This window comes from Diplotaxodon limnothrissa, linkage group LG23, assembly GCF_057381915.1.
Source record: "Diplotaxodon limnothrissa isolate DT_005_m linkage group LG23, D_limnothrissa_male_GT1.1, whole genome shotgun sequence".
Lineage (NCBI taxonomy): Eukaryota > Metazoa > Chordata > Actinopteri > Cichliformes > Cichlidae > Diplotaxodon > Diplotaxodon limnothrissa.
In genome coordinates this window covers 9,599,100-9,624,857 of record NC_140617.1, presented here as the reverse complement: position 1 = coordinate 9,624,857, position 25,758 = coordinate 9,599,100, and the positions used below count along the sequence as shown (strand labels likewise).

The window sequence follows — 25,758 nt, the reverse complement described above, 5'->3', positions numbered from 1 at the left end:
CAAAAAGCAGGAGAAAAAGGTGCAGAGCAGAGAGTTGCATTGAGTACAAACTGGGGTTGAGGAGGGGATCACAAGGACATTAAGTCATTACCTTTACTAAAATAGTCCTCCATGTCTGGCATGGACTCCTTGCTTTCCTGTGAGATACATTCGGATGACTCGCCCAATGAATCCATTTCTTTGCTGTCTTCATTGCTGATTGGACTGCTTTGCAGCGTCTCCAACTGACTGTCAGTAGCAGGCACTTTATCCTGACTGCTGGGTCTATTGGGGGAACTGTGTAGGACAGGAGGAGGAGGATACGCCTCTTCTTCTTCTTCACAGTGCTGTTGCTGTAAAGTCTCAGACTGTGAGCTGAAGTCTCCGAGGCAGGCAGGTGTTTCTGGCAGCTCTCTACAGGTCTCTCTTTCTTGACTTCTGGTTTGTTCGGGGACTTCTGGACCTTTCTGGTTCAAACATGAGTCTGACTGGAGCCTGACTGTTGTCACACACTTTGCAGGAGCCTCTTGCTCCGGCTCGTTCCTTGTCTCAGTCTCACATGCTGACCTTCCACTTGTAAGCTCTTCATTTGAGGTAAACACACCTGACTCCTTTGAGGATAGGTGAAGATGATGGTGGTGTGAGTTGTACAGTGCGGGACTCTTAAGCTCTAAAGATTTACTAGTGGAAAGTTTGCTAGGTGAGTTCACAGTGGGATATTGGAATTTGGAAGTGGTGTGATTTTCATGCTGCTCCTTACTGATCGATCGGAGGTGTACTGAGTTCAGCACCGTGGGCGTAATGGACAGGCAATAGGCGTTGAATACCTCTGGGTTGTGAGGTACTATAGGCTTGGCTGACACTGCTGCTTTTTGTTTGTTTTGGTGAAGGATTTGCATCTGGGTCTTGTAAGCTGTCGCCTTGTTGTTGACGCTGTGAAGGGCACTTAAGTCGAGATGAGAGGGAGGGATAATTGGCAGCTCCAGATCTCTCTTTGAGGTTGCACCATCCCTAGAGGACAGTGACTGAAGTGAAAGTGATGAGAGAGAGGACTTCCTCTCTGGGACTTTGGGCTTCCTTTTACCACTTGATGGAGACAGTGGCCCAGGGAAAAAGGTAGAGGGAAATGAGGAGGTGGGTGTTTCTGATTGACTGGAGTAGCCACTGGATGGGCTTGCCAGGCCTGCCAACTTCTCTGGGGATATGAGCTTGAAATCTTCCTCGACTGATGGAAGTGAAGGGGTGGTAGCTCTGGAGCCAGACTGGGACGTCTGCGACTCAGAGCTATCCTGTGACTTGATGCATTCAATAACCGTCGTACCTGTAGCTGTGCTGGAGTTTGACAACGATCGGTAAGGATCTGTGGATTTCAAATCATTCAGGAGCCACAGATCTGCATAGTCTGACTGCAAAACCCCCTCATCCTTAAATGAATGTGTATCTGTGGAGACTAAGTCGGGTAGATCAGCTGAGCCCTCAACCCCCCAGCCTACCCGGGTTTCTCTGACCAGTGAGGAGTTTTCAGTGTGAGCCAGAGAGCCAGACAAAGCCAGCTGCAGTTTCCTCTCCTTTGCAGACAGATGAAGTTGCTGCCCACATGTAATCTTTGGTTCTTTCTTAATAGGGATGTTTCCCTCACTGCATATTTTCCTTAAGGAGGAGCTCCTCTTAGGTGGCGATGGCTTCACCTTTGGTTTTTTTAAGGAGAGGCAGCGTCTTCCCAGTGTCATGTGACCACTTGAGTCTGACAGGCCACAGTCAGTGCCTGAGGGTGCATAGTTATTATAAGTGAAGCTTTGGCTACCTTTCAAGCCGCAGTCAAAGTGCATGGAGGTGTAGTAACCTTCGTTGTCCACAGAGTAGTGCGAGACGGTGTCTGCTTTCTCTGACGGTGGTTTGTCGGAGAAGCTGCTCTCACAGGTAGCCATACTGGTGAAACTGGGGCAGCCCAGACTGCTCTCAGCCTCTCTGCTTGGCTCGGGGCTGAAGCCCTGTGACCCCGGAGGCTCTGGATTGGGGTAACTCCACTCCCCCTCGATGGGATTGCTGACACCAACTTCTTCTAATATGTCCATAGCTGTGGAGGAGAAGGAGCCTGCTCTTTGGGTCCTGAGGCCCTGATAGTGGTCCAGCAAGAAGCCTGTCTGGTCATCGTTAGTATGAGTGGCAGCGTTTAAAGAGAGCTCAGAGTCACAGTGGGAGGAGCCGGTCAGAGGTGGAGATGCGGCAGGAGGGATTGTTTCTGATGTCTGGGAGGGGCATGTGGAACTGCTCCCGCTCCAGTTCCCGCTGGAGGACTGGTGGTCCTCCTTATGGTCTATCTGGCCTCCCAGCACTGCTGCAGCAGAGATGGAGTGCATAGGGCTGCTGAAGGTGTCCGAGCTAGATGAGATCTCACAGCTGCCCATGTCAGCTTTTCTAGGCAGGTGAGATCTGGTCCGTTCCATCCAGCTGCGCTCCGGACTCTGTGACAGCTGCTTGTACTTAAGGCTTCCTAGCTGGTGTTCAGACATGGCCTGGTCATCAGTACTCTCCTCTTCATCCTTCAGAGTCAACTTCCTAGAGCCAGTCAGAAACCCCTCAGTGTCGAAGGGGGAAAGGTCCTCCTCATCGTCGCTGTCGTTATGTCCGTTGTCCAACATTCGGCTGGTGTCTCGGGGCAGACTCCGAGAACGCAGGTGTGCTCCAACGGAGGCACTGAACATGGCGTCCGAGGTCTCAGGGAGGGAGGAGATGTTTCCTGCAGAATGTGAGAGGGAGAGGGAGACTCCCTGGCCTCTCTGGAGCCTGATCCTCCTTCGAGATGGTGCTCCTGAGATCAAAAAGTCTTCTGTCTGACAACCCGAGTCTCTGGTGTTGAGATGGCTGGCAAACTCTTGCATGGAAGGGGTGATATCTGCACTGGCGTGAACTATCACTGTCCGCTCTCTGGAGCCAGGAGAGTCATCAGAATCTGTGAGAAGCAAGACGCACACAAAATACAAGAATAAGAAATTCAAATGTCTTTCTTCATGTATTTAAAGGTAACCTGCTATAAAAAAAATACTTTCAGGTGCTCCACTTGTCACAAAGTGTCACCACAGGAGGTGGTTGCACGTTTGATTTGGCAGATCTTTACACTTTTGCCCTTCCTGAGAGAAACTGCAAGGGATTTGTGTCTGTTGTAATGCTTGTCTTTATGTTCTGTCATATATAAACTGCTACAATTGTGGATGCTCAAATCAAACATGGCCAAAGTTTCAAATAAGAAAATCAAGTATATATGTAGAAGTAATCCTTGTGAGTCAAACATGCTTGAAATACTCTTTCAGGCAGTTTTTCTATTCTTGGTTTGTGACGATGTCACTGAGAGGGATATGCCAAATATGATAATTTCAGCCATACAGTGGAAGGACCTGTACAGCTTGTTTTGGACAGGACAGCCTGCATTAAGGCCCAGAAAAACATAAACAAGCATTATTTTGAACTGTGAATCACGCAAAGCTACTCTAAGCATGGTCCAAGAAAACTAATATGGAGCTGGAAATGAGCAGTATGAGTGGGGTGGGGGAGTTCCAACCGGCACTTTGCATCTTCCCATCTTATTTTCCATCAACTCTGCTGTTGATGGTCCAATGAAAATATTATAGGGATAGTTAACCACTAAATACAGTTTGCAACACTGATAGATGCACACTTCTTAATACACAGTTAAATTTGGTAGCTGTAGTTTGGTAGAAAGAAAACAGTACCCATATGAAGTTCTTTAAATGTATTTTTTGGAGAACCACTGTATTCAATAGAATACATACATCTACAAGTCTGAATTGGGTACTAACTCAGTCCAAAACAACAGTGATGAATAAATGTGTAGTAGGTAGGTATCGTGCTGTCTAAAAAAATCTTAAAATAAACATTTTCCCTCTTATTATAAGCTTCTGGTATTTTTTAAGTCGTGGCTGGCAAACAGCTTCCCCTAAGTAAATGCAAAAATGCAAAAAAAAAAACCATCCTACTTAATACCAGATACTAGGCCAATTGTGTGGTGGAATTAAACGGCATTCAGCAAACATGAGAAACATTTAAACCCCACAACTATGAAAAGGTTGTGAAAAATAAATGCTAACAAGGTCCACTAGGTAAAATCAAGCAAAGCAAGCATGTGACAAGATTACCACAACTATGCACAGTAATTGAGGAGCAGTTTGGATTTGTTTCAGGATAATTCAAACAATAGTCAAAGTAGTCCAGAAAGTATTTTAGTAATTATCTGAGTTAAAAAAACAAAACTATTTAACTATGCATTTAGTTCAGAAAGCAGTACTGGCCAATGTGAATTTGGTATTCAAAAATACCTTATAATTGTAACATATGCGCTTGTGCACTACACTCACTATTAGTTCTAGTAACTACATAAAACAATAGAGGAAAAACGAAACTGAATCAAGTTTGTGTTCGCATGTGTCAGTTTAAGGAACATACCTAAGTCTCGCTGCACCTGTCTCGGAACGCCGGCAACAGTCCTCCGTCTCCTCAGCTTCCGTCTCCTCTGAAGCAAAGACTGCGAGTGAACGAGCGAGCAACGCACACTAGCATCTCTGTCAAAGCCAACCCCTGCAATGGAGACAGCACATCTGAGGAATCTTTGTTTGGTGGCGACTGCAGAGATTCCTTCTTTAACTCTCACGCTGTCACATAAAGAAACATTTAAGGTGACGCTCGGCCGTACCAAATTTAGGTGTTGCACAAAAATAGCAGTGAGGAGTGGAGCAAAGAGATCTGACAGAACTCAAAGTAGTAAGTTATTTACTGCTTAACGTAATGACAAAGCAGTAATTGTAAGAAACTTTGGAAAAGGACAGAAAACAAATGGTACTGATGATGGGTTTTGTACACATAAGAGAACTCCTGATGTGCAGGGTTCTGCTTTCCCTCTCTATATGATTTACTGTCATGTGATTGCAGGTCAGAGCTTTCAGCTCCATAGCGATTGCTGTGCTTTGCTTACAATGTGCATTTTTTACCCTCCACTGTCTCTGACTCGGCCGGTGTTGTTGTACAGCTCTCCTTTTGAGTGAAAATGAGCGAGAGTAAATAACGTCAGGCTGCCCTTTTCAACAATCTGGACAGAACTAATCAGCATTCATGTCATTGCATCTCGCCTCTTTGCAACAGCAGGCACAAAGCGTCAAAGGATGAAAAACAAAGTTAACTGGGCACAAAGCATGACTTGCACATTGAGAGTGACTGGAGCAACATTAATTGTGGCTTGTTTAGTAGTGATTGAACTGCAACACTTCCTTATATCTTCCAGGTACTTCATTGTTTCAAGAAAATTAGACAGTGAAAAAAATTTTAGTATCATGAGGAAGAGCCAAAACCAAACATTGTTCATTTGAGCACATATAGTTAACTTCATCTCCCTTTTAGTTTTCAATTTATGTTTTTAGTTTTTTTTAACAGTTTAATATACTTTTAGTAAATAATTTTCAAATGTTTAATCACAGTTTTTAGCAAAATACTGTCCTGTTTATCCATTAACCTAGCTTACAATGTTGTTAGTAGCATTAGTTAACAGTTTTAACTGTTAATCCATAAATTTAGCTTATGTAGATAACACCTTTTAAATAAAAACTTTAGGTTTAACTGCTCACCAACTTAAAAAAAATGGCCAACATATTAAACTAATATTTCTTCTTCTTCTTTTTTTGGATAGCATTATCTAATATTTTCAGCTGTTAATCCATTTAGCTAAAAATGATTATAGCTATTTGCTAACAGATTGACTGTTAGGACTTACTACTTGTAATTTACTAGAATTTACCAATTTTTTATAAATTATGCTGAACAATTAATCACTTTTTTGTTGCTAATTTATAACAGTGTTATCTAAAAAATATAACAGCTGTTTACATTATTTACTACTGCTTTTCAGCTCCATTACTTTCAGTCAGGTTAATAGTTTTGCTAACTTTTAACTAGATTAGCTAATTAGTAATTAGTAAATCCCTAACTTATGGTAGAAGTAAAAAATATTAAAATACTTTTTTTTTTTTTTTTTTTTTTTACTGAGTGTTAGCAAGTTGTGTCGCTACTCTAAAAATATAGCTATGGGAAAGTGATAGCTTAGCTTGCCAGCTCTAGCAATCAGAAGAAACAGAGGGAAAGAGCTAGCTTAGCACTATGTACAAATCAACCACCCCCATGACCTATAACGAATATGGGTACATAGGAAGGTCAGCATGTAGAACTACTGCTATAATGGCTAATTAGCCTGAAAAAGGGGATGATTTGTTTATTTTAGCATGACTGAAAACAAAGGTTAAACAATAAGCTTGGCTTTGCTAAAATGTATATAAATCCAACTAATCTTTATATCACTTTTTTTTTTTTTTTTGAGCAAAGGAAAAATGTAAATTTACACTTTTATGGCAAGACTGGTGCCTTAAATTTCATTTTGCCAAAAATCACAAAATTATTTTTAAACACTTCAGGTTTTGTAAAGATTTGAAAATACATTATATGAGCTGTAATTACAATGTTTCAGAGCTGCCTCTACGCTGTGCGTCTTTGCTTTTTCACCTTCCAAAGTCAAGCAAGCTGGCTCCTTGTTTCCAGTCTTTATTCTAAACTTAATATAAGCTGGTTGTTGCTTTGTTGTCTGAGTGGTATCAATATTCCTATTTAACACTAAAGGAAAAAAAGTTTATATGCAGGAAAAAAAAAACCCAGAAAGGTGGCTGCAACTGCTGACAACTGCACACCACACCTTAGTTCAGTCACAACAATCAGATTCAGTGATTTCAATTTACCGGTCACATTAATGGGGATGACACATGAGGTGATGACTTGGGAATTGCTTTTCATTCTCTCTTCTGGAGTGGGCAGCGGCAGAGCTTTAGACCAGTTAGTCTGCTTGTCCAGGGTGGAGGGGATGTTAGGGATGGGAAACTTAGACCGGTGACCTAGAGCCACCCCGTCAGAGTCGGGGTCAGAGGGCGCAGCCTGCAACAGATGGATATTTGCATGGTTAGATTGTTAAGGTTAGGCCAGCATTACATGAAATATGGTTTGGCGGAGTTAGAAAGTGACCAAACTCAGCTTCAGGAAGGGGAATGTGCTGATTAAAGTAAGGGATTAGACTGGTATTGTCCAAGTGTTTATTTGGGAAAGAACTGAAGAGTAGATGAAGAGATTAGTGTCTTATTAATAATCTGCAGCAGTCAGTGCTCCCTTCTTTGCAGGCAGAACAGAGGTAAATCAATACACATGCCCTTCCAGCTGCTGAGTTTAATGTTGGAGTGCAAAGAAACCATTAAGTCATGGAAATGAACAGCATGCTTCGGAAAAAAGGGAGAATGGAAAGCACAAGAAGCATTCAAAGAATCTCTACGTCATGCAAAAATTAAGGTTCAGAAACCCGACTGTGTCCGAGCCTCAGGCTAATAAAAAGTTTGACACACACACACACTACAGAACACGTCTTGACAGATACTTTACAAATAAATAAAATGATGCCTCCTTCACTCACAGGATATGACAAACTATAACTTCAATTCTTAGCTCATGCTCCAACATTCCAAAATTTTTCCGAGGGTCTCCTGCATCATAACAAGTGTCCAGAAATCTCTGAGAGGAAATACTTCACAGCAGCGTTCCTCAACCATGGGCCTCCTCAGACTCTGCAGAGCCACTTGTCTTTATATCTGCATGCTAAATGAATTTCTTACCTTGAGATTCCAACACAGAGACACATGTGAAACTGGGAGTGATTCTCAGTTTCAACTGGTTCCCACCTCCACAACCCGACAACCTCCCACCCCCATTTAAAGGCAACCCTCGAGCCTTTGTGCTCCCTGTTCCCAGCAGACCAATGAGACCCTGACAAAACCCCGACCACAAAAGAAACTGGTTTCCTTGGAAACTTCTCGCAACTAGGAGGGAAAAAAAAAATCAAAGGAAGACCATTTACAGCTGATTTGTTTTGAGAACGGTTTCAGGAGTGCCTGAGAGGAGGGATGAGCGGGCTGAGAGAAAGACGAGGGATTTGAGAAAAAGGAGGAAGAGTGGGCACGTACGGGATGAGGGGAAATAAAAAAGGAGCGGCAGAGTTTGAAGCTCATTCCTGTCTCACGACGGGCATCAAGCACGATACTTGTTTAAAAAAAGAAAAGAGAATCAAGAGAGAAACACGAGGCTGTCAGCTGTACAGTGGGGAAACCACAGCACAGAGGGATCATGGGTAATCACAGGCGCAAGTTTCGAGAAGCCGACCCTATCATTAGAGAAACCCGGGCGGCTGTGATTGTGGCCCACATACACATTCCTCACATACTCCAAGCCCTTCATATGAACTCAAACAACAACAACAACAACAGTATGTAAACATGTGATGTGTGGGTGAAACTTTAAAGAGGTGCTCGCCTTCAGTATCACCCCACCCTCTCAACCGGGTGGAGCAGGATGGCTACTACTGCCAGTAAGAGAGAGGGCATGCATTTAAAAAGAGATAAGTAGAGGTCAGTCGGGGCGGACATGTGAAATAAGGTGTTAGGAATAGGAGGACGGCGAGGGAGGGAAGGGACCAATACCTTTCTGCTCCAGGGAGAGAAGTGGCAACATTCGGTAGGGGAGGAGGAGCGGGTGGATTCGAACTGAATTACAGGGTGAAAAACAAACAAACAAAAAAGGACAAAAGCACATGGCAGGAATGAACATGGAGATCTTCAACACACAAACATAAGAGACAACATTAGGGAGGAATATGAACACTGAAATATTTGGGTCAAGGCAGGCTGGTGAGCTGATGCTGAACCAGTTATGGTGATGAAAAAACGAATAAAACATGAATGAAGCAGCACACACGTGACAAACACAGTCCCCTTTACCTGTGCTAACTGTGTCGTTGCATCTCTAAAATGCCTCTCTGGCTCCTTTGATCAAAGGAAATAAAAACCATACAAATATTATTTAAAGGGAAATCATTATGCACATTTCCAACTACATTTTTAAAAAGATTCTTGAAAACTCTGATTTGTCTTATACTGTTTTAACTCCCTTTCCCTCCCTTCATCAAGCCAACTTTCTTCTGATTGGCTCCCCTTCTCGGACAGAAGGCTTGGACAGGTGTAATGGTCATTTTTTCAGATGCTGCTTGCTGCTCTTCATTGCGCACGAGATGTCTTTTAGAATCAAGGCATTGAGAGATAACCGTCCCGTTTTAGAGGCCATAAAGTCTGTGTCAGTGATGGCGGTGGCAACGGTATCCTGCAGGTTTTAGATGTGTCCTTGATCCAACACAGCAGATTTAAATGGCTAAATGACTTCCTCAACATGTCTTTGACATGACATTTGATTCAGGTGTGTTGATCCTGGATGAGATCTAAAACCTGCAGGACACCGGCGCTCGAGTCCTGGAGTTCGAGATCCCTGATGTAAGTGAAACTTAGTGTTTTGTAGCACAATAAGTGGACAGTTAAACAAATACAGTAGGAGAAAATATAAGGCACATCTGAATGATTTATGACTGGGAATGCAGTTGGAGGCTAACTACACAAGCAGAGCCTCAGTTATGGTCACAGCACAGTGTGTGCTGTAATGTCATCGCAACCCTCAAACCATTCATATCGGTGCTTGACGTGTCTCAGTTCAGAAAGAAAGCTCTGCATCAGTGCTGGTACGGACAGATTTGTTTCACAGTTTTTCCAGAATGGATTTTCCATCTGATCCTTTTCTGTGATCTGGGACAGGCTATTATAGCATTTAGCTGTACCATAATATACTGGTACTGAAGATAACCTTGACATTTAAAAATAAAACTACAATATTTATATAAAAATGCATATTAGAATATTATAAATAACAGCGTCATTACTAAAACACAACCGGGTGTAAACTAGTGACATTTCATTAGTTTACAGTCTGGGAAAGAGAGGAGACTGACCTGAGATCATATAAGGAATATCTGCTCTTACTGATGTCAGCAAGAGCCAAGATTGGAAAAAAAAAACTGTCTTAAACTGAGTGTTTGTCTGAGCTGTTGGCTCACAGGGATTACTTGTATACGCACTGACTTCTTTATTGGAAACTATGGCCATGGGTAGTAAAAGCACTGACCACTGGTGTGGTATATGTAAGAAAATAAATAAAAGCAGATTAAGTTCCCTTTAAAATGCAATAGAAGCAACATTTGAATATCAAAAGATGATTATTTTTCACATCTGTGTCTATCAATATGAATTATAGTGATGGTGTCACTGGACTTGGTGATTTTCATACTGAAATCAAGAAGATCTTTTAAAGCAGTTTGGATCAAAGTCGAGGACAATCGTCTCACCGTTGTTAAATTTGTTCCCCTCTGAGGGGGGGGACACATCGGCATTGGGGGCACCGGCGAGATTGCGATGGTAACTCTCCGCTCCCTGCTGCCCGATCGTCTCCTCTGGTGATCTGCAGCAAAAAAGATGTAAAACACTGAAGATCAATTGTATTTGTTCACTGAGATAATAAAATATAAGTGTCGAGAGGTGTCACATGCAGACCGACCTGCGGGGTCAGATTAATCTGGTTAGATATGAGTCCTTGGTCAGCCATTTTTTCTGCATTGAATTTACCCAGGAATTATTGTGTAGTGTTGTGCTTAAGAGTGCATGACTAAAGTGATTTTGATGAATTCATAAGTGCACTTCTTTGATGCTTGACTATTTATGGTTTTTTAAGTTGTAGATAGACTGTCTGTGTGAAAATGGCCTCTGAACATGCTTGTTATTTACGTTGTAGTTGCACAACATGTCCACTAGAGGGCACGATGCCTCCAAACACAGGCTGCAGACCTGCCTGGAAGGATGCATGTTATAGCTGAAATGTTTTTAAATGGCACATAAGGGAAAAGTGAAGCAGTTTATTAACTAGGCATGACAGAGAGCAGCTTTCCCTCCTGTGTTGCAATCTGAGGAGCTGAGTGCTCCTGAGGGCCTCACCTCGGTGCAGGGCCCACAGGCTGGTTTTGGCTTGCCTGTGGAGCTCTTCCACACATTCTGGCCGCGTAGAGGGATGGAAAACGTTCCTCTGCTGATGCCAGGGAGCTTGGTAGTGTGCTGTCAGCTTACTCTCCACATCCAGGTTAGATACCGCTGTCAGGGAGAGAGAGATAGCTAAAAATGACAAACCTTTTCTAGTGAAATTCAACAGTGTGGTCACAGACAATCCAGTGTCATCATTTATAAGGCACAAGGGCATCTCACTGAAGCACAAATTAAGCCACACCCATGTGACTAGGTAATAGTTTGAAACGTGTTGCTTTACATTGGAAGTTTAGTGAGGAGAAATGGTCACAAAAAGATCTCAATTGAATGAGCCTTCCATTAATAGAGAAAGCTCCAACAATCAGACGAACCTCTATGAGTAATCACTTGGTTTTGCTATTCTGTGGGAAGCAACGTTTTTCCAATCGTCTGGAAAAAGCCACTTTAAATCTTAGCATCAGTTTCAAGTTGTCAAGTTGTCAGATAGTCAGATGTCTATTCATATTAATGTACAGAATTCACCTGCTTGCTGCTACTACTGCACATTCACCCAGTGTATGTATATATGTATGTATGTATATATATATATATATATATATATATATATATATATATATATATATATATATATATATATATATATATATATATATATATATATATATGAATATGAGCAGCTGGAGGTTAGACTACACGCCTTTGGAACAGAGGATCGCAAGTTCGATTCCTGCCTGGGGCGTCTGTATCCAGTAAGGGTCCTAAGGCTAGACCCCCTATGCTAAGCGAGCCTACCGCAGACATGAGCGAGACAAATAAATATGAAGGCATGCCGGCTCGGACGTCGCCCGGATCAACAAGGTCCGCGTCAGGTGTTGAGGAACCAGGGCACCCTGACGAAAAGTGGGCTACTGGAACAAGAAGGCATCGGTGGGCAAGAGACGAAAACAGGGCGTTGTTGGAATGCTACTACGCAAGTAACCCCGGCGGAAGGGGCTACATGAATAGGATGAGGGACCTATGGATTCTTCGATACCCAACATCCACAATGACGGCGAAACAACTAGTAGCTCAGTGTTCCAACATTCGAAAGAAGGGACTGCTCTCACAGCTAGAGATTGACGAGGTACAACACAAATGCTACGGCAAGGAGGAGTCAGGACGCCAGGTCAGGGGGGCGATATCATCACCCCCACCCGAGATTGGGTACATAGCCCCAAGTGCGATAGGAGAAGGATCGTTGAGTGCGAGAGGAACTGACCTGAAAAATAGGATCATGGCCAAGCTTGAAACCTCGATCCCCCGTAGCTGGTTACCAAGATTACGTGAAGTACCCTCAGAAGGTCTGCTAGATGATGTTAATGCAGCACTACGGGCAATACCTACAACCACGATTACCGACACTAACAAGCTGATCTACAATACGGCAGCAGTGATCAGTGAGATGCTTGGCTACACGTTGAACAGCGACAAGGGGCAGTACCCTCCATGGAGAAGGAGGCTAGAGGGCAAGATCAAAGTAGCACGGAGGGAGGTTAGCCAACTAACGGAGTTGCAGAAAGGTGCGACAAATAAGGTGCCTAAGAAATACAGCAAGCTGTCCATACCTGAGGCCTTGGAAACTGCCAAGCAAAGACTCACAGCCTTGGCCAGCCGCTTGAGGAGGTACACCAGAGAGATAGAAGGCAGGAGAATAAACCAGCTGTTCTCCACAGAACCAGCAAAGGTGTACTCTCAGTGGCAAGGGAACAATAAGAGAACAGCACCACCAAGGCTGGAGACGGAGCAATACTGGAAGAGCATATGGGAGAAGGACGCAACCCATAACGGCAATGCTCAGTGGCTAGAGGATCTGAGGGCAGACCACAGTGACCTCCCTGAACAGGGTCCAGTAACCATCACAGTGGCAGATATCCAAGAAAGAGTCTCCAGTATGAAGAGTTGGACAGCACCAGGGCCCGACATGGTTCATGCCTACTGGCTGAAGAAGCTGACTGCACTCCACGAGCGTCTGGCAGCACAAATGAACCAGCTGCTAGTTAACGAGAGACACCCGGAATGGCTAACTGAAGGCCGGACGGTCCTGATCCCCAAGAAGGGACCGGTCCCCTCCAACTACCGACCAATAACCTGCCTCAGTACTACATGGAAGCTCCTGTCAGGCATCATATCGGCTAAGATGAACAGGCACATGGGTCAATACATGAGCGGGACACAGAAAGGAATTGCCAAGAATACCAGAGGCGCAAAACACCAGCTACTGGTAGACAGAACAATCAGCCGAGACTGCAAGACCAGACTGACCAACCTGTGCACTGCCTGGATTGATTACAAGAAGGCCTATGACTCAATGCCCCACAGCTGGATACTGGAATGCCTAGAATTGTACAAGATCAATGGGACCCTAAGAGCCTTCATCAGGAACTCAATGGGGATGTGGCGTACAACACTAGAGGCCAACTCCAAGCCCATAGCACAAGTCACCATCAAGTGCGGGATCTACCAAGGAGATGCTCTGTCCCCACTGCTGTTCTGCATAGGCCTGAACCCCCTCAGTGAGATCATTAACAAGACTGGCTACGGATACCGACTACGAAACAGAGCAGTTGTCAGCCACCTCCTGTACATGGATGACATCAAGCTGTATGCCAAGAGTGAACGAGACATCGATTCACTGATCCACACTACCAGGCTATACAGCAATGACATTGGAATGTCGTTCGGACTGGAGAAGTGTAGTCGGATGGTATCAAAGAGAGGGAAGGTAGTCAGAACTGAGGGGATTGAACTACCAGAAGGCAACATTGCAGACATAGAGGACAGTTACAAGTACCTGGGGATCCCGCAGGCAAATGGGAACCATGAAGAGGCCGCTAGAAAGGCTGCAACCACCAAGTACCTGCAGAGGGTCAGGCAAGTCCTGAGGAGTCAGCTGAATGGTAAGAACAAGATCCGGGCCATCAACACGTACGCCCTGCCCGTGATCAGGTACCCTGCTGGGGTAATAGGCTGGCCAAAGGAGGAGATAGAAGCCACTGACATAAAGACAAGAAAGCTCCTTACCATGCATGGAGGGTTTCACCCCAAGTCCAGCACCCTGAGGCTGTACGCTAAGCGGAAGGAAGGGGGCCGGGGAGTGGTGAGTGTCAGCACCACAGTCCAGGATGAGACAACGAACATCCAAGAATACATTGGGAAGATGGCCCCAACTGACCAAGTGCTCAGTGAATACCTCAGGCAGCAGAAACCCAAGAAAGAGGAGGGAAACGAGGAACCATCATGGAAGGACAGGCCCCTGCACGGTATGTACCACCGGCAGATAGAGGAGGTGGCTGATATCCAGAAATCCTACCAGTGGCTGGACAAAGCTGGACTGAAAGACAGCACAGAGGCACTAATCATGGCAGCACAAGAACAAGCTCTGAGTACAAGATCCATAGAGGCTGGGGTCTATCACACCAGGCAAGACCCCAGGTGCAGGCTGTGTAAAGATGCCCCAGAGACAATCCAGCACATAACAGCAGGGTGCAAGATGCTAGCAGGCAAGGCATACATGGAACGCCATAACCAAGTGGCCGGCATAGTGTACAGGAACATCTGTGCCGAGTATAACCTGGAAGTCCCGAGGTCAAAATGGGAGATGCCCCCAAGGGTGGTGGAGAATGACCGAGCTAAGATCCTGTGGGACTTCCAGATACAGACGGACAAAATGGTGGTGGCTAACCAACCGGACATAGTGGTGGTAGACAAACAGAAGAAGACGGCCGTAGTGATCGATGTAGCGGTTCCGAATGACAGCAATATCAGGAAGAAGGAACACGAGAAGCTGGAGAAATACCAAGGGCTCAGAGAAGAGCTCGAGAGGATGTGGAGGGTGAAGGTAACGGTGGTCCCCGTGGTAATCGGAGCACTAGGTGCGGTGACTCCCAAGCTAGGCGAGTGGCTCCAGCAGATCCCGGGAACAACATCGGAGATCTCTGTCCAGAAGAGCGCAGTCCTGGGAACAGCTAAGATACTGCGCAGGACCCTCAAGCTCCCAGGCCTCTGGTAGAGGACCCGAGCTTGAAGGATAAACCGCCCGCAGGGGCGTGCTGGGTGTTTATATATATATATATATATATATATATATATATATATATATATATATATATATATATATATATATATAATGTTCTTCCTCTACACCCCCCCCCCCCCAATTTTTGCACATGTCGAGGAGCGTGTCAGGCTACATTTCACTGTGTGTTATACTTGTATAACTATGCATGTGACAAATAAAGAACCTTGAACCTTGAAGTTCCTAACTGACTGTAGAGGCACCAGGTGTGAACTTTTGCTGCTGTAGCTCATCTCCTTCAAGCTTTGAGATGCTCTTCTGCATATCTTGTTTTTAACAACTGGTTATTTGAGTTACTATTGCCTTCAGCTTGAAGCAGTCTGGCCATTAATAAGCCACTGTCACCCAGAGAACTAACCAAATTGTTTGCGGAGGATTTAAGAGACAAAGTCACCGTCCTTCCCCATTCTGATGCTCTGTTTGAATTTCAGCAGGCTGTCTTGACAATGTTTACATGCCTGAATGCATTCATTTGGTGCCACGTGATTGGATGATTAGATACTTGTATTAACAAGCAGGTAAACCTAATGAATTGGCTGGTGGGTCATTAATTAGTTAATTTATTCTGTCACTTTATAGAGACCAGCTTTTCATCATAATTAGCTGATATTTCACTAGTTTATCCAACCTGTTATCTGATAACTTTAACAGTCAGATTTTTATCGTTCATGGATTTCCTTTAAAGGACAATGGCTACTATCAGTCCATTATTTCGTCATGCTTCTTGTAACCCTTATTGAGACATGATGGCTGCATCACGGAAAGGCAGCTTTCATCACGACTGTACTGGACGTTCATTCAGGCATTTTTGTGGTTAAAATGTGTGACGTCCACATTTTCTGAAACAAATGCAACTGATGAGCTTTGCTTTGTGGTGGCTTTGAATGTTATCTCCTTCTACATATGAACACTGAAGGGTTTTTTATTAGTTGGGAGAACAACAGAGTCAGCTTAAAGCCTGAGACTAAAAATCCAGATAATCACATCCAATGTTAGCAGCACAATAGCCTGTTTACTAATGCAATGCTATCACCTGCAGCCAAACAATAGGTATTAATGCAACCTGATAGTGTGACTTTCATCCTCTAAACACTGACCAATACATGGAATAACCCCACTGCTCCCCCTTACATCTCCTCGAGTTACTGCACCGCTTCAAATTACACATAATGCATGGAGGGGCTGCATGAATGGGGAAAGTTTGAGTTCAAAAGGATGAAGTCTGGTCTTTGTGCTGGGACTTATTTGGATGTTGACTGCTTGAAGTATGCACAGGAGTTATTCATACAAGAACAAGATGTCAGAGAGAAACCAGCATGAGTAGATTAAAATAACAGCATAGTTTGGTTGCATGAAATAAGACTCCTTCATTGAAGGCACTGGCGTGAGATAGTATCTCAGACATCTGCAGCGAAATCCAAGTAAAATCCTGAGGATTAACTGCTGAGCTTTTGCTTTGATAGCACACAAAGACAGATCTGTCAGTCTTCTCTTACCTGCCTGACATTTCTGGGCCTGTCCTTGACCGGGCAGCTTTGCCGAATCGCACTCTATCTGACCTCTGTGTCTGATGAGAGGCAGCTCTGGCTCGCAGTTTGCTTTGTGTTGCAGCCAGAAGTTAACTTTAGCCTCGTTCACACAGAAAAGGACACGGTCCAACTCCTGACTGGAGCTACTAAAGGTCAGGAAGACCCAGCGCAGCAGCCCGACACTAAACCTCAGCCTGTGTATCCAACTGCTGCGTATGCTAAGTGCTTTTCTAACATCACTATCACTGCTATGAATCCTCTGGCAGGTCCTTTCTAAGAAACACTGCGAAATCCCCAGGAGACGCGACGTGTTTATCAGCTACGCCGACACAACCTGACGTTTTCCAGGGTGATCTAAAAGCCCTCTGCTGTGTGACCTCGCTGAACTAAAAACACGCTCTGTGTTGCATCTCCTGCACAGCTGGAGAAGCTGGAGGTGAACTCAGCAAAGATTTACACCGGTGTGGAAGCACCGCTTCACTCGAATCTTAATGAAATTGTTTTACGCCCGCCAGATGTTTCCTACCTGCTGCCATATATGACTTTGCATGCGTGTTGTAAATAAACAGCCAGGTTTAAAATATAAAACATGAAACAGTCACCTTTGTTAGCTGCCAATTTTTTTTAAATGCAGGAAAACCCCTGTAGGACCTGGATGGATATATCTGCATTTATTATATTTATTTATTGGACTTGCCACAGATTTAATATCGGTGCAGTAATATATAACCGAGCAAACGCCCACAATATTTCAGACGTGGAGCAGATGATACGTTTGTCGTGTAAATTATGGTGAAATGAGGAGCCCTCTGACACTGCTTGTCAGCCTCTCCCCTCAGTGCTTCCCCACTGAGCTGTGAACTGTTGGCCTTGCTGTGACACCCTCAGTGTCTCACAACACACTAAAAACCCATTTGACAACAATAGCAGCCACAACTAGGACAAACACTGTGCTCTCATCATCTGACTCCATTCAACCTTCCCCGTTTTTATCGTCCTCCAGCTAAAAAACACATCAGTACTTCCTTTGACCTTGCTCGCTGAAATCTTGGTTAAGTGAGGCTGTGTTTGTGCGCCAGAGCACGAGTTCATTAGAGGCCTTTAAGAGAGGTTTTCATGGACACAGAAGTCCATATGGGCAAAGCTTTTAGTGCTAATTTAGTGGTCAGCTGTTGCCCCCAGTGAGGCCTAAGAAAACACATCAGGCTGCAGCCATCTCATTGACCTCTTGGCAGCTTTCTCTTTGTTTCACATCGGGCTGATTGATTTGCAGCATGGCTATATTGAGCCAAATGAGCCACATGGCCTCCGGTGAGAAGAAGAAGAAGAGAAAAATTTTTTTTTGAGGAGCATTTCTGTATATTTGCGTCGTTGCTTGTGGCATCTTTCTGTTAACTTTCCTGGCGAGGTGAAATCACACTCTATTATGTGCACTGTGACACTGCCTATCAATCTCATCTCCACCTCTTCATTTGCTGCAGGATCATCCCCCACTGCACTCAGCCCTGCAGGCCAGGAGAAGAGGGGCAATGAAAGCCTGCATGCATCCCCAGACTGCCTCTGCCTTGTAATTTTCTCGGTTTTGGCTCAGACAGGAGCCAAGTCAAAACAGCCTCACACCTACGCTCACACACCTACAATTTGCCAGCGGCCTGGGAGGACAGAGCCGCAGATGTCAGCCATTAGGTCACACGTAGAACTTTAGAAAAACTCTAAATCTGAACTTCTGTACATGCAACAGGCAGACAGATGAGCTTGCACATTGCTGTTTCAGCTGTGTGTAATTTACGCGAGTGAATCTTTGATTCCTTTTTTTCTTTGGGGTTACTCACGCTGCAGGACAAGTGTAGTGTGTGGGGAGCGTTTGGGTTTTTAACACGGTTCGAACTAACCGTGAAAAACAAACTCTTCATCATCGCGTCTTACATCTTGTGACAAAGTGTGAAACCGCTGTGGTTGACATGCAGAGCAGGAGCGAAGTGGGAGGTGCATGCGGCTCAATTAAAGCCTCAGTAAATTATACAGTACCTTGGGGTGTGAGGGCGATGCAGCATCCCAGAGCCATGACAATGCACGGTGGTTTAAACTCACTTTAAATCCGTCACCTGAACAGGAACTCCGCGTCCTTCGTGACTGACGGTCCCTCGGCCCTACTGACCTACAGCCCCTCTGGAACATCTGCTCACACTCCACCCCCATGTCCCCATCCCCACCCAGTGCAGGGTACAGATGGCCCAGCCGTGCCCTGACTTGGAGACCACTAATCTGTTTATGGTGTGCTATAGGAGGAGAGGAGTGTTAATCCAAACCGCTGAAACAACACTGACCGCTTAACCTACAATGAAGGATCGCGGAGGGTACGGAGGAATGCCGAAGGATGCACGGGACAGTGCATGTCCTGAACTTTTGTGTTAAATATTGCAGTTCATTCTTTAAATAAATAGTTTAGATGCTTTGAACTACTCAAGCACAATACTTTCTAATCAAATTTGTTAGTGAAAGCAAATGCAAAGCATCTAAAACTAGATGCATGGCACTCACCTGAAGAAAAAGTAAACAGACCAAACTGCTGGGAGACTTATCCTTTCATATTTTTTCTGTAATCAAAAATGAAAATGCTCCAATGTAACATCTGCGATTATTAAAGAAAACAACGCTGCTCTCCTGCTGAGTGTCCAGTCAGCTGCTGGAGAAAGTCTCCACTGAGGTCTGATTAGGAAAGCACAAAGAGTAGAGTCCCAGTGCCAGTAGGAAAAAAAACAATAATACCCCTCTCCCCAGTAATCCGCTCTGAGCCCAAATCCACCCAGCTGATGGTGATGTCGCTGCCGCCGCTGCTGACCAGCTGCATCAGGTGGGGCAAAAGATTGTTGACATTCAATAAGAAACCAACAGGCTAGCTGAGGGAAGCTTAAGAGTTGCTGAAATGTTGAAATGTTGCTGATTATAAGAGTGATGAACAGGAGAATTAATGGCAGAAATATAGCATAATATTAACCAATTAAAGAGCCAGCTACATCTGGCTGCTCTTATTCACAAGAAGTAGCCAACTCAGGCAACTCCACATGTTTGCTTTTGCAGGTTTTTCACACTGCTTGCCCTTCCTGATGCAAACATAAAGGGATTTGTGCCTCCTCTAGACATGCTCCCAACTGCATAACAGATCTAACGTAATAGCAACGGTATATATACCTAATTGCTTGTGAGAGCCAGCCAATCAGAAGAAAGCTGGCTTATACTGTGGTGAGCTAAAACTGTTTTTTCAGGTTGGGGATAAAATATTTAAGATGCATAAGGTTTATTTTTGAAATGTGAATCGGGTGAAGCTACTTTGGAGTTCAAGAATGGAAAAAAATAGAGTTGTCCTTCTAAATGATCCTCCATCATTTGGTGTTTTGATGATGGTGCTCGGTTTGGGTTGAGCTATGGGAACAGCAAAGGCTTAAATATATGATTTGTGTCAGTGTAACAACGAAGCCACCCAGTGAAGCCTCATGCTCTAATGATGGAGGCTTTTTTATGCTGAACAACAAAAGATAAAGGTGAACACTCAATACTGTTTAATTGGTCCAATAGCTTCACATATTTGCAAGCGAGAGAGCATCTGGACTTGAACCAGAGACCTCTTGATCTGCAGTCAAATGCTCTACCTCTGAGCTATACCCCCACACCAGGGCTATGTTCTCACTGTAAATGTGACCCAAGCCTTGCCAAATGCCCTGCACAGTATAACAGCCCCACGGTACTGGTGACTCCCCACAGACCCTGGATCCTACATTTCCCATAACTGCACCATGATTGCATCTCTGAAGCACTTTTTTTTAAAGAGAAAGCTATTATGCTTTTACTTACTTTCTCTTTACCAAAGGTCCAAATAATGAGGCTCACAGGGAATACATACCACGACCTCATTATCTGGAGGTTTGGCTGAGTTTAATATGAGCATCCAACACTGGGACAGTTTATATATGACAGAAAACTTTAAAAAGCATAATAGGTCCACTTTAATATTAAACTCCAAAGACATAAAAGCACTTTGAGGAAATCTATCATGTTTAATCAGTCATAACTCTCCAGAAAAGAAATGGGTATGTGGTTATATTATACATAGCAAAAATTAGCCAAGGGAACCTTGTAAATGAAGTTGCACTTACTTTGCAGCTTAACTGAGCACTTTTCAATACAAGCCTCATTTAAACCACACACAGCACTTTGGACACATACTCTAAATTGCCTTGGGAGCATTTAGGTTCAATCCCTGGGATTGAACCAGCATCCTTTCAACTAGAAGTCATCACACCAAATATATCCATAAGAAAAGAGCCCTTTGTGCTTTCATGCCCCTGCTTATCCACCTGTTTCACAGTCTTTGTTGTCACTGCTGTAGAAGGTGTCACTTGCTTTTAAAGCAAGGGTAATGTGGTAACTGTCCAACTTAATTGGTGTATTTAGCGTGTAACATTTAAGTGGCCCTTGGGATCGTTTCCACTCTGACACTGGACTTGCACAGACTGGTCATAGTTGAGACTAATTCTAGTACAAGTAACTGAAGGTGTTCCCATCTGTCTCTCTTCCTACCACACCTATTCAAACAGGCACTCCCTCAGCTCACCTGGAGCTTTGATGTGGGCTCTGCTTGGAATGCGATGCTGGGAACCAGGAGGTCCACAGGGGGGGTAATGAGCCTTTTTTGCAGCCCGATGCTGCTCTCAGGTGCCTGCAGGTACCACAGCAAACAGCTGCTGAGCAGTAATCAAACTGCTGGTTAACTTCCTAAAGTGCTTTACTGTCCCTCAATATGAGTCAGCTAATTATCCGGCTGAGAAACGAGGAATACGCCCATCAGGATCACGATTCTATTTATAGTCCCATAAAAGTGACATTTCAATCTACCTAATCTGTTCTTTAATGACATCACCACGGCGGGAAAAGCACGGCAGGAGTGTGAAATTATTCCTGATGAATTAAAACGCACTAAAGTCTGCTTGTGTTTCTTGACTTGAGGTCAGCACGCAGGGGTTGGCAGCGCTGCAAGCCCACACACGAAAACCCGTCTGGTGGTGAAATGAAATCACACGTGTACTTTCAGGAGACGCTGCTTTAGATTTTGGACCAGCGCCTGGAGCGCCAAACTGTCTGTCTGCTTGTGTGCCAGGAGGTACAGTGAAGGGTGAAAATGAAGAAAGGGAGGGGGAATCCCATCAGATATCACAGTTTTCCATTGTAAAACGTTAAAACACATGACCTCATGATAAACCTAATGTTCTACTGAAGGCAAATAACAAGGAAAATGCAAGAGCGAAGTGCATAAACACACAGACGACCATACAAGCTTGGAAAGCCCAAAAATATATTCATCAACAGGAAAGAAATTTCAAAACCACAACCCCAAAGCTTCCCTCCTGCGATACAATCCTCAGCAAAGCTATAAAGTTTCTGAAGTTTATCCATACCCTAAACGCACACACGCAGTTTTTAAATCATGCTGGTTAAGAATTATTTGGAATAATATCTGAAACTCTGTTGCTGCTGAGCCGAAATCCTCCCGAAGATTGACGAAGGCTCAGAGTTGTAGAAGAGGAGCGGTGCGCGATTGTTTCCTCAGCTGCTTTAAATTACCACTACAAAGTCTGTCGGCAGGCTGCGGTGACTTTGAAATACTTTCCATTTTGAACCCTCCACAGCGCTGTACATCGCAGGGTAGGCGTGACGCCAACAAAAAGATCTCCCTCTCTTTCGAGGGAGACGTTTCTGGTGGGGAAAGGAGGAGGATGTGTTGAACGTCTGACGTCCTCAGAAACATTTCCTTTGTAAACTTTTCCAGCTTGTGTAATGTTCACGAGAGTGTGCGGCGTGTTTTACAGCACGGTAATGAGCAGGCAGTTTTGCGAGAGCGTCACTGCACATTTATGCGACGCTGAATCCAGACAAATGAATAAATAGAAAGGGTGACCTGGGCTTTCATATCAACAGCAGATCAAATGGCTAAATGAAATGCGAAGGCAGTTGCTTTTGGGGAGTTGTAGCAACTTGTCGCAACTTTTAGCTCATTACTTTGGTTTTACAGTAATGCTTTGCTCTCTTTATGGTGTTTTTGCCAGTGTATAACAAACCCAACAGCCCACCGGGTGTGAGTTGACCTCCTGTCAATCCTACTGTTCAATGGATGTAGGCTAAATCATGCATTGTTCAATCATACTGGAGTTCGAGATCCTTGACGTAGCCTCTGGGTTTGAAAAATAAAGCCATTGCATTCTACTTAGTGGCCAGCAGGGGGTGAGTACAACAAAAGCTTCAAATTACATGAAAGTCTATGGAAAAATGACCCTTTGGTTCACTTGATTTATCACCTCATTAAACACTTTCGTGATTAATTTATGTGATCAACTGTTAGTTTCAAATCTTATTGAATACTACACGATGCTCAGTTTGTAAACAGTGACAGTGATATATATATAATAAAGATGGGCTACGCTTGGTGCAAGCATCAATTTCTTTCTTTTAACTTCTTATTTTCTCACTCTGACACAGTATATATAGATACTGTATTTTTTTTTAATTAACAAAAGAAAGCTTTAGAAGACTTAACTAGAAGAAAATGTTTGCAAATCTACTTATATAAGATTCTAAGCAGAGATTTAAAAGTGTATTAAGAAAAGATTTCGCATAAATGCAATTCTGAAAGCTAAACCTGCAGTTTTAAACCTCCCTCTTATTCCACTGATCCACCAAAGAGCAAAATAAGTACATCTATCAAAGTGCTACTAAAGAATGACAACATCCAGGGAGAATCCAGCTCTTGCAGCGATGCGGTGCAATCAACCCTTAGTCATGCTGAACAGCTCAAACAGCATGAGTGGGAGTTTCCACTGCACTTCTCAGCTCACTCTAATTAAATCCTGATTTACACTTATCAGGAGCAAAAACAATGATGAAATCATCTGGAATTTACCGTCCGCAGATGTTCTCTCATTAAAATCTTGTAAAAAGCCCAAACCAACTCATTCATATTAGCTTCACTTCGAATCGACTCTCACTCTGTGTTGTGAATATTTCATTACCCTGCCCTCGCCATACAACCTGACCCCCTTGAATACAGGCGTACGCTCTTTGACTCACAGCTTCTAAGCGATGAAAAGAAAAGCCTCAGTATAACAAAAACTGAATGAGAGCAACTCCCAGCCAGCAGAGATGGGCGATTCATTTTTCTCTCCTCTACATGCGCACTCAGCGGGGTCGGGAGAGGTCAGAGCCGATGCATTCAGCAGCCTTTTACCTCTTGACCTCTAGACACCTCATTATTATGTCTGCATACAGACTGTGGGGTCAGCTCACATCAGCAAACACTCAAGTAAATCACCAATTTATTGGCCACTTGTTCACAGCCTCGTTGCTGACTATAGATATTCAGTTTTCAGATGCTTAGTGATAAAAACTACCCATTTCTACATTTTTAAACTTAATAGAAAAGCAAAAAAACACTGAAAAGTTACAAATATAAACTATAAAAAAAAGTAATCGAGCAGTTCCTTAATGCACAACATAGGGGAAAATGTGAAAAACACATGTAAGAGAAAAGTAACAGCCTATATTTTTAAGTACACTTAAAATTCCTTCAACCTTTAAATCAGCAAGGAGCTCATTTTACAGCTCTGCCCTCCTGATTTGCTACAGAGGCCTTCGGGAGGCTGCAGCACGCCCTCTCATATCACATCATTTAACGGTCTTTGAGGTCACAGCTGACTCCTATTGGGCTGTAATGGCCCTCCCGCTGAGCTTGGCACGGGTTCCTGCTTTCCCTGCACCTTTGAAGTACTCACACACTCAGACTCAGCAGAGGAGGAAGGGGCGTTCCTGGGCTGGTCCCAGCTGAAAAGGCTCTCTGGGTTTCCGTAGCCTCCAGGTCCACCTGGCCTATTAGTCTCACAAATTAAAACATTCGCCCTTTGACCTCCTGCTTTTGTTCCGTCTCAGGAGCACCCAGAGAAAGGCGAACTTTTTTGGAAGAGATTTAAAGAACAAAAAGAAAAACTCATTCCCATCTTTACTGGAAGTAAAGGTAGTGTTAACCACAAGGAAGAAGATAATGAAAGCCCCTGAAGTCAGAACAAGCAGAAGAAGTAACCTGAGCAGCCTCGGCACGATCAGCTCTGTCAACATGAACCAGAAGGCTTACGGGAAAACGGTTGCATTCAAAAAGGTGAAACAAAAGTGTTTTTTCCTCTGTGGTTGGACAGGACGAGCGAGGAAGGAGCGAATTTACCTTTCCACATGCACAAAGCCAAGAAAAACAAGACGGGAACGAGAGATTAACCTGTCAAAAGGCTGCATTTATGCTGCGCACATTATGTAATTTCAATACAACTCCACATGCATGACAAAGCAACATTAGACATGGGAGGATGTGTTTAATTGAACCGTTCCTTTGAATATTTAAACGTGCGTTACAAAATGTGTCCTGGCAGGGCCCGCTTAGGAAGGAGGCAGCTCACACCTTACAAATGGCTTGGACCAGACCACTACGCCAAGTCTATCACAAGATTGACACTCCACCAGAAATTCAGATTCAGAAGACTTTATTCATCCTCGAGGGGAAATTGAGAGACTGACCTTGCCGACCATACATACAATACACAAACATCTCATTGGGGAGACAGGTCAGGCTAGGTAGCACTGGCCGGTCGACCACACGAGCAGCGACCCGGAACCGAACAATGGAAAATACACAACATCAGGAAAGACAAGGAGAAAAAAGAACTCCCCCCAGACAGAGCTCCAACAGGGAGATCACTTTGAGAACAGAAAAAAAAACGAGGTAACCGCGCTAATGCGTTGACGCCGTGCTGCCCCGCGCACAGGGCGATCCGCAGTAACTCGCTAACGGAGATTTGCCGCATTAATGCAGTTATGGCGTTAACGTCCTTTCAATGAGATTGACGCTGACAGCACTAATATTAAGTAAACTTGTTGAAGTACCCAACCCTCCAACTCCGTCCCTCAGCAGTGGATAGAGTATGAGAGGAACTAGCATGCCCACAATCTTTGCATCGTCCTGTCTTATAGGTACCAACCAGGTCTGCCAGCCCCAGAATCCACAGTCAGTCCCCAATGAGACCATCATCAGGCCTAACTT

The 25,758-nt window shown here is 44.1% G+C and overlaps 1 protein-coding gene and 1 non-coding gene across 2 annotated transcripts in view; both read right to left on the bottom strand.

The window, feature by feature from the left end:
• The window catches only part of nhsa (Nance-Horan syndrome a (congenital cataracts and dental anomalies)), a 68,890-nt gene that overhangs the window by 1,527 nt on the left and 41,605 nt on the right, over positions 1–25,758 (bottom strand). Inside the window, exons 2-7 of the mRNA XM_085348916.1 lie at positions 10,938–11,090; positions 10,295–10,407; positions 8,550–8,612; positions 6,771–6,963; positions 4,441–4,572; positions 92–2,932 (exon numbers count right to left, since the gene is read on the bottom strand). Coding sequence (XP_085205042.1) covers positions 92–2,932; positions 4,441–4,572; positions 6,771–6,963; positions 8,550–8,612; positions 10,295–10,407; positions 10,938–11,090 — 3,495 coding nt within the window. The remainder of the gene's footprint in view (positions 1–91; positions 2,933–4,440; positions 4,573–6,770; positions 6,964–8,549; positions 8,613–10,294; positions 10,408–10,937; positions 11,091–25,758) is intronic.
• trnac-gca (transfer RNA cysteine (anticodon GCA)) lies at positions 20,221–20,292 on the bottom strand. The gene has a single exon. It is a non-coding gene; the product is annotated as a tRNA-Cys (tRNA).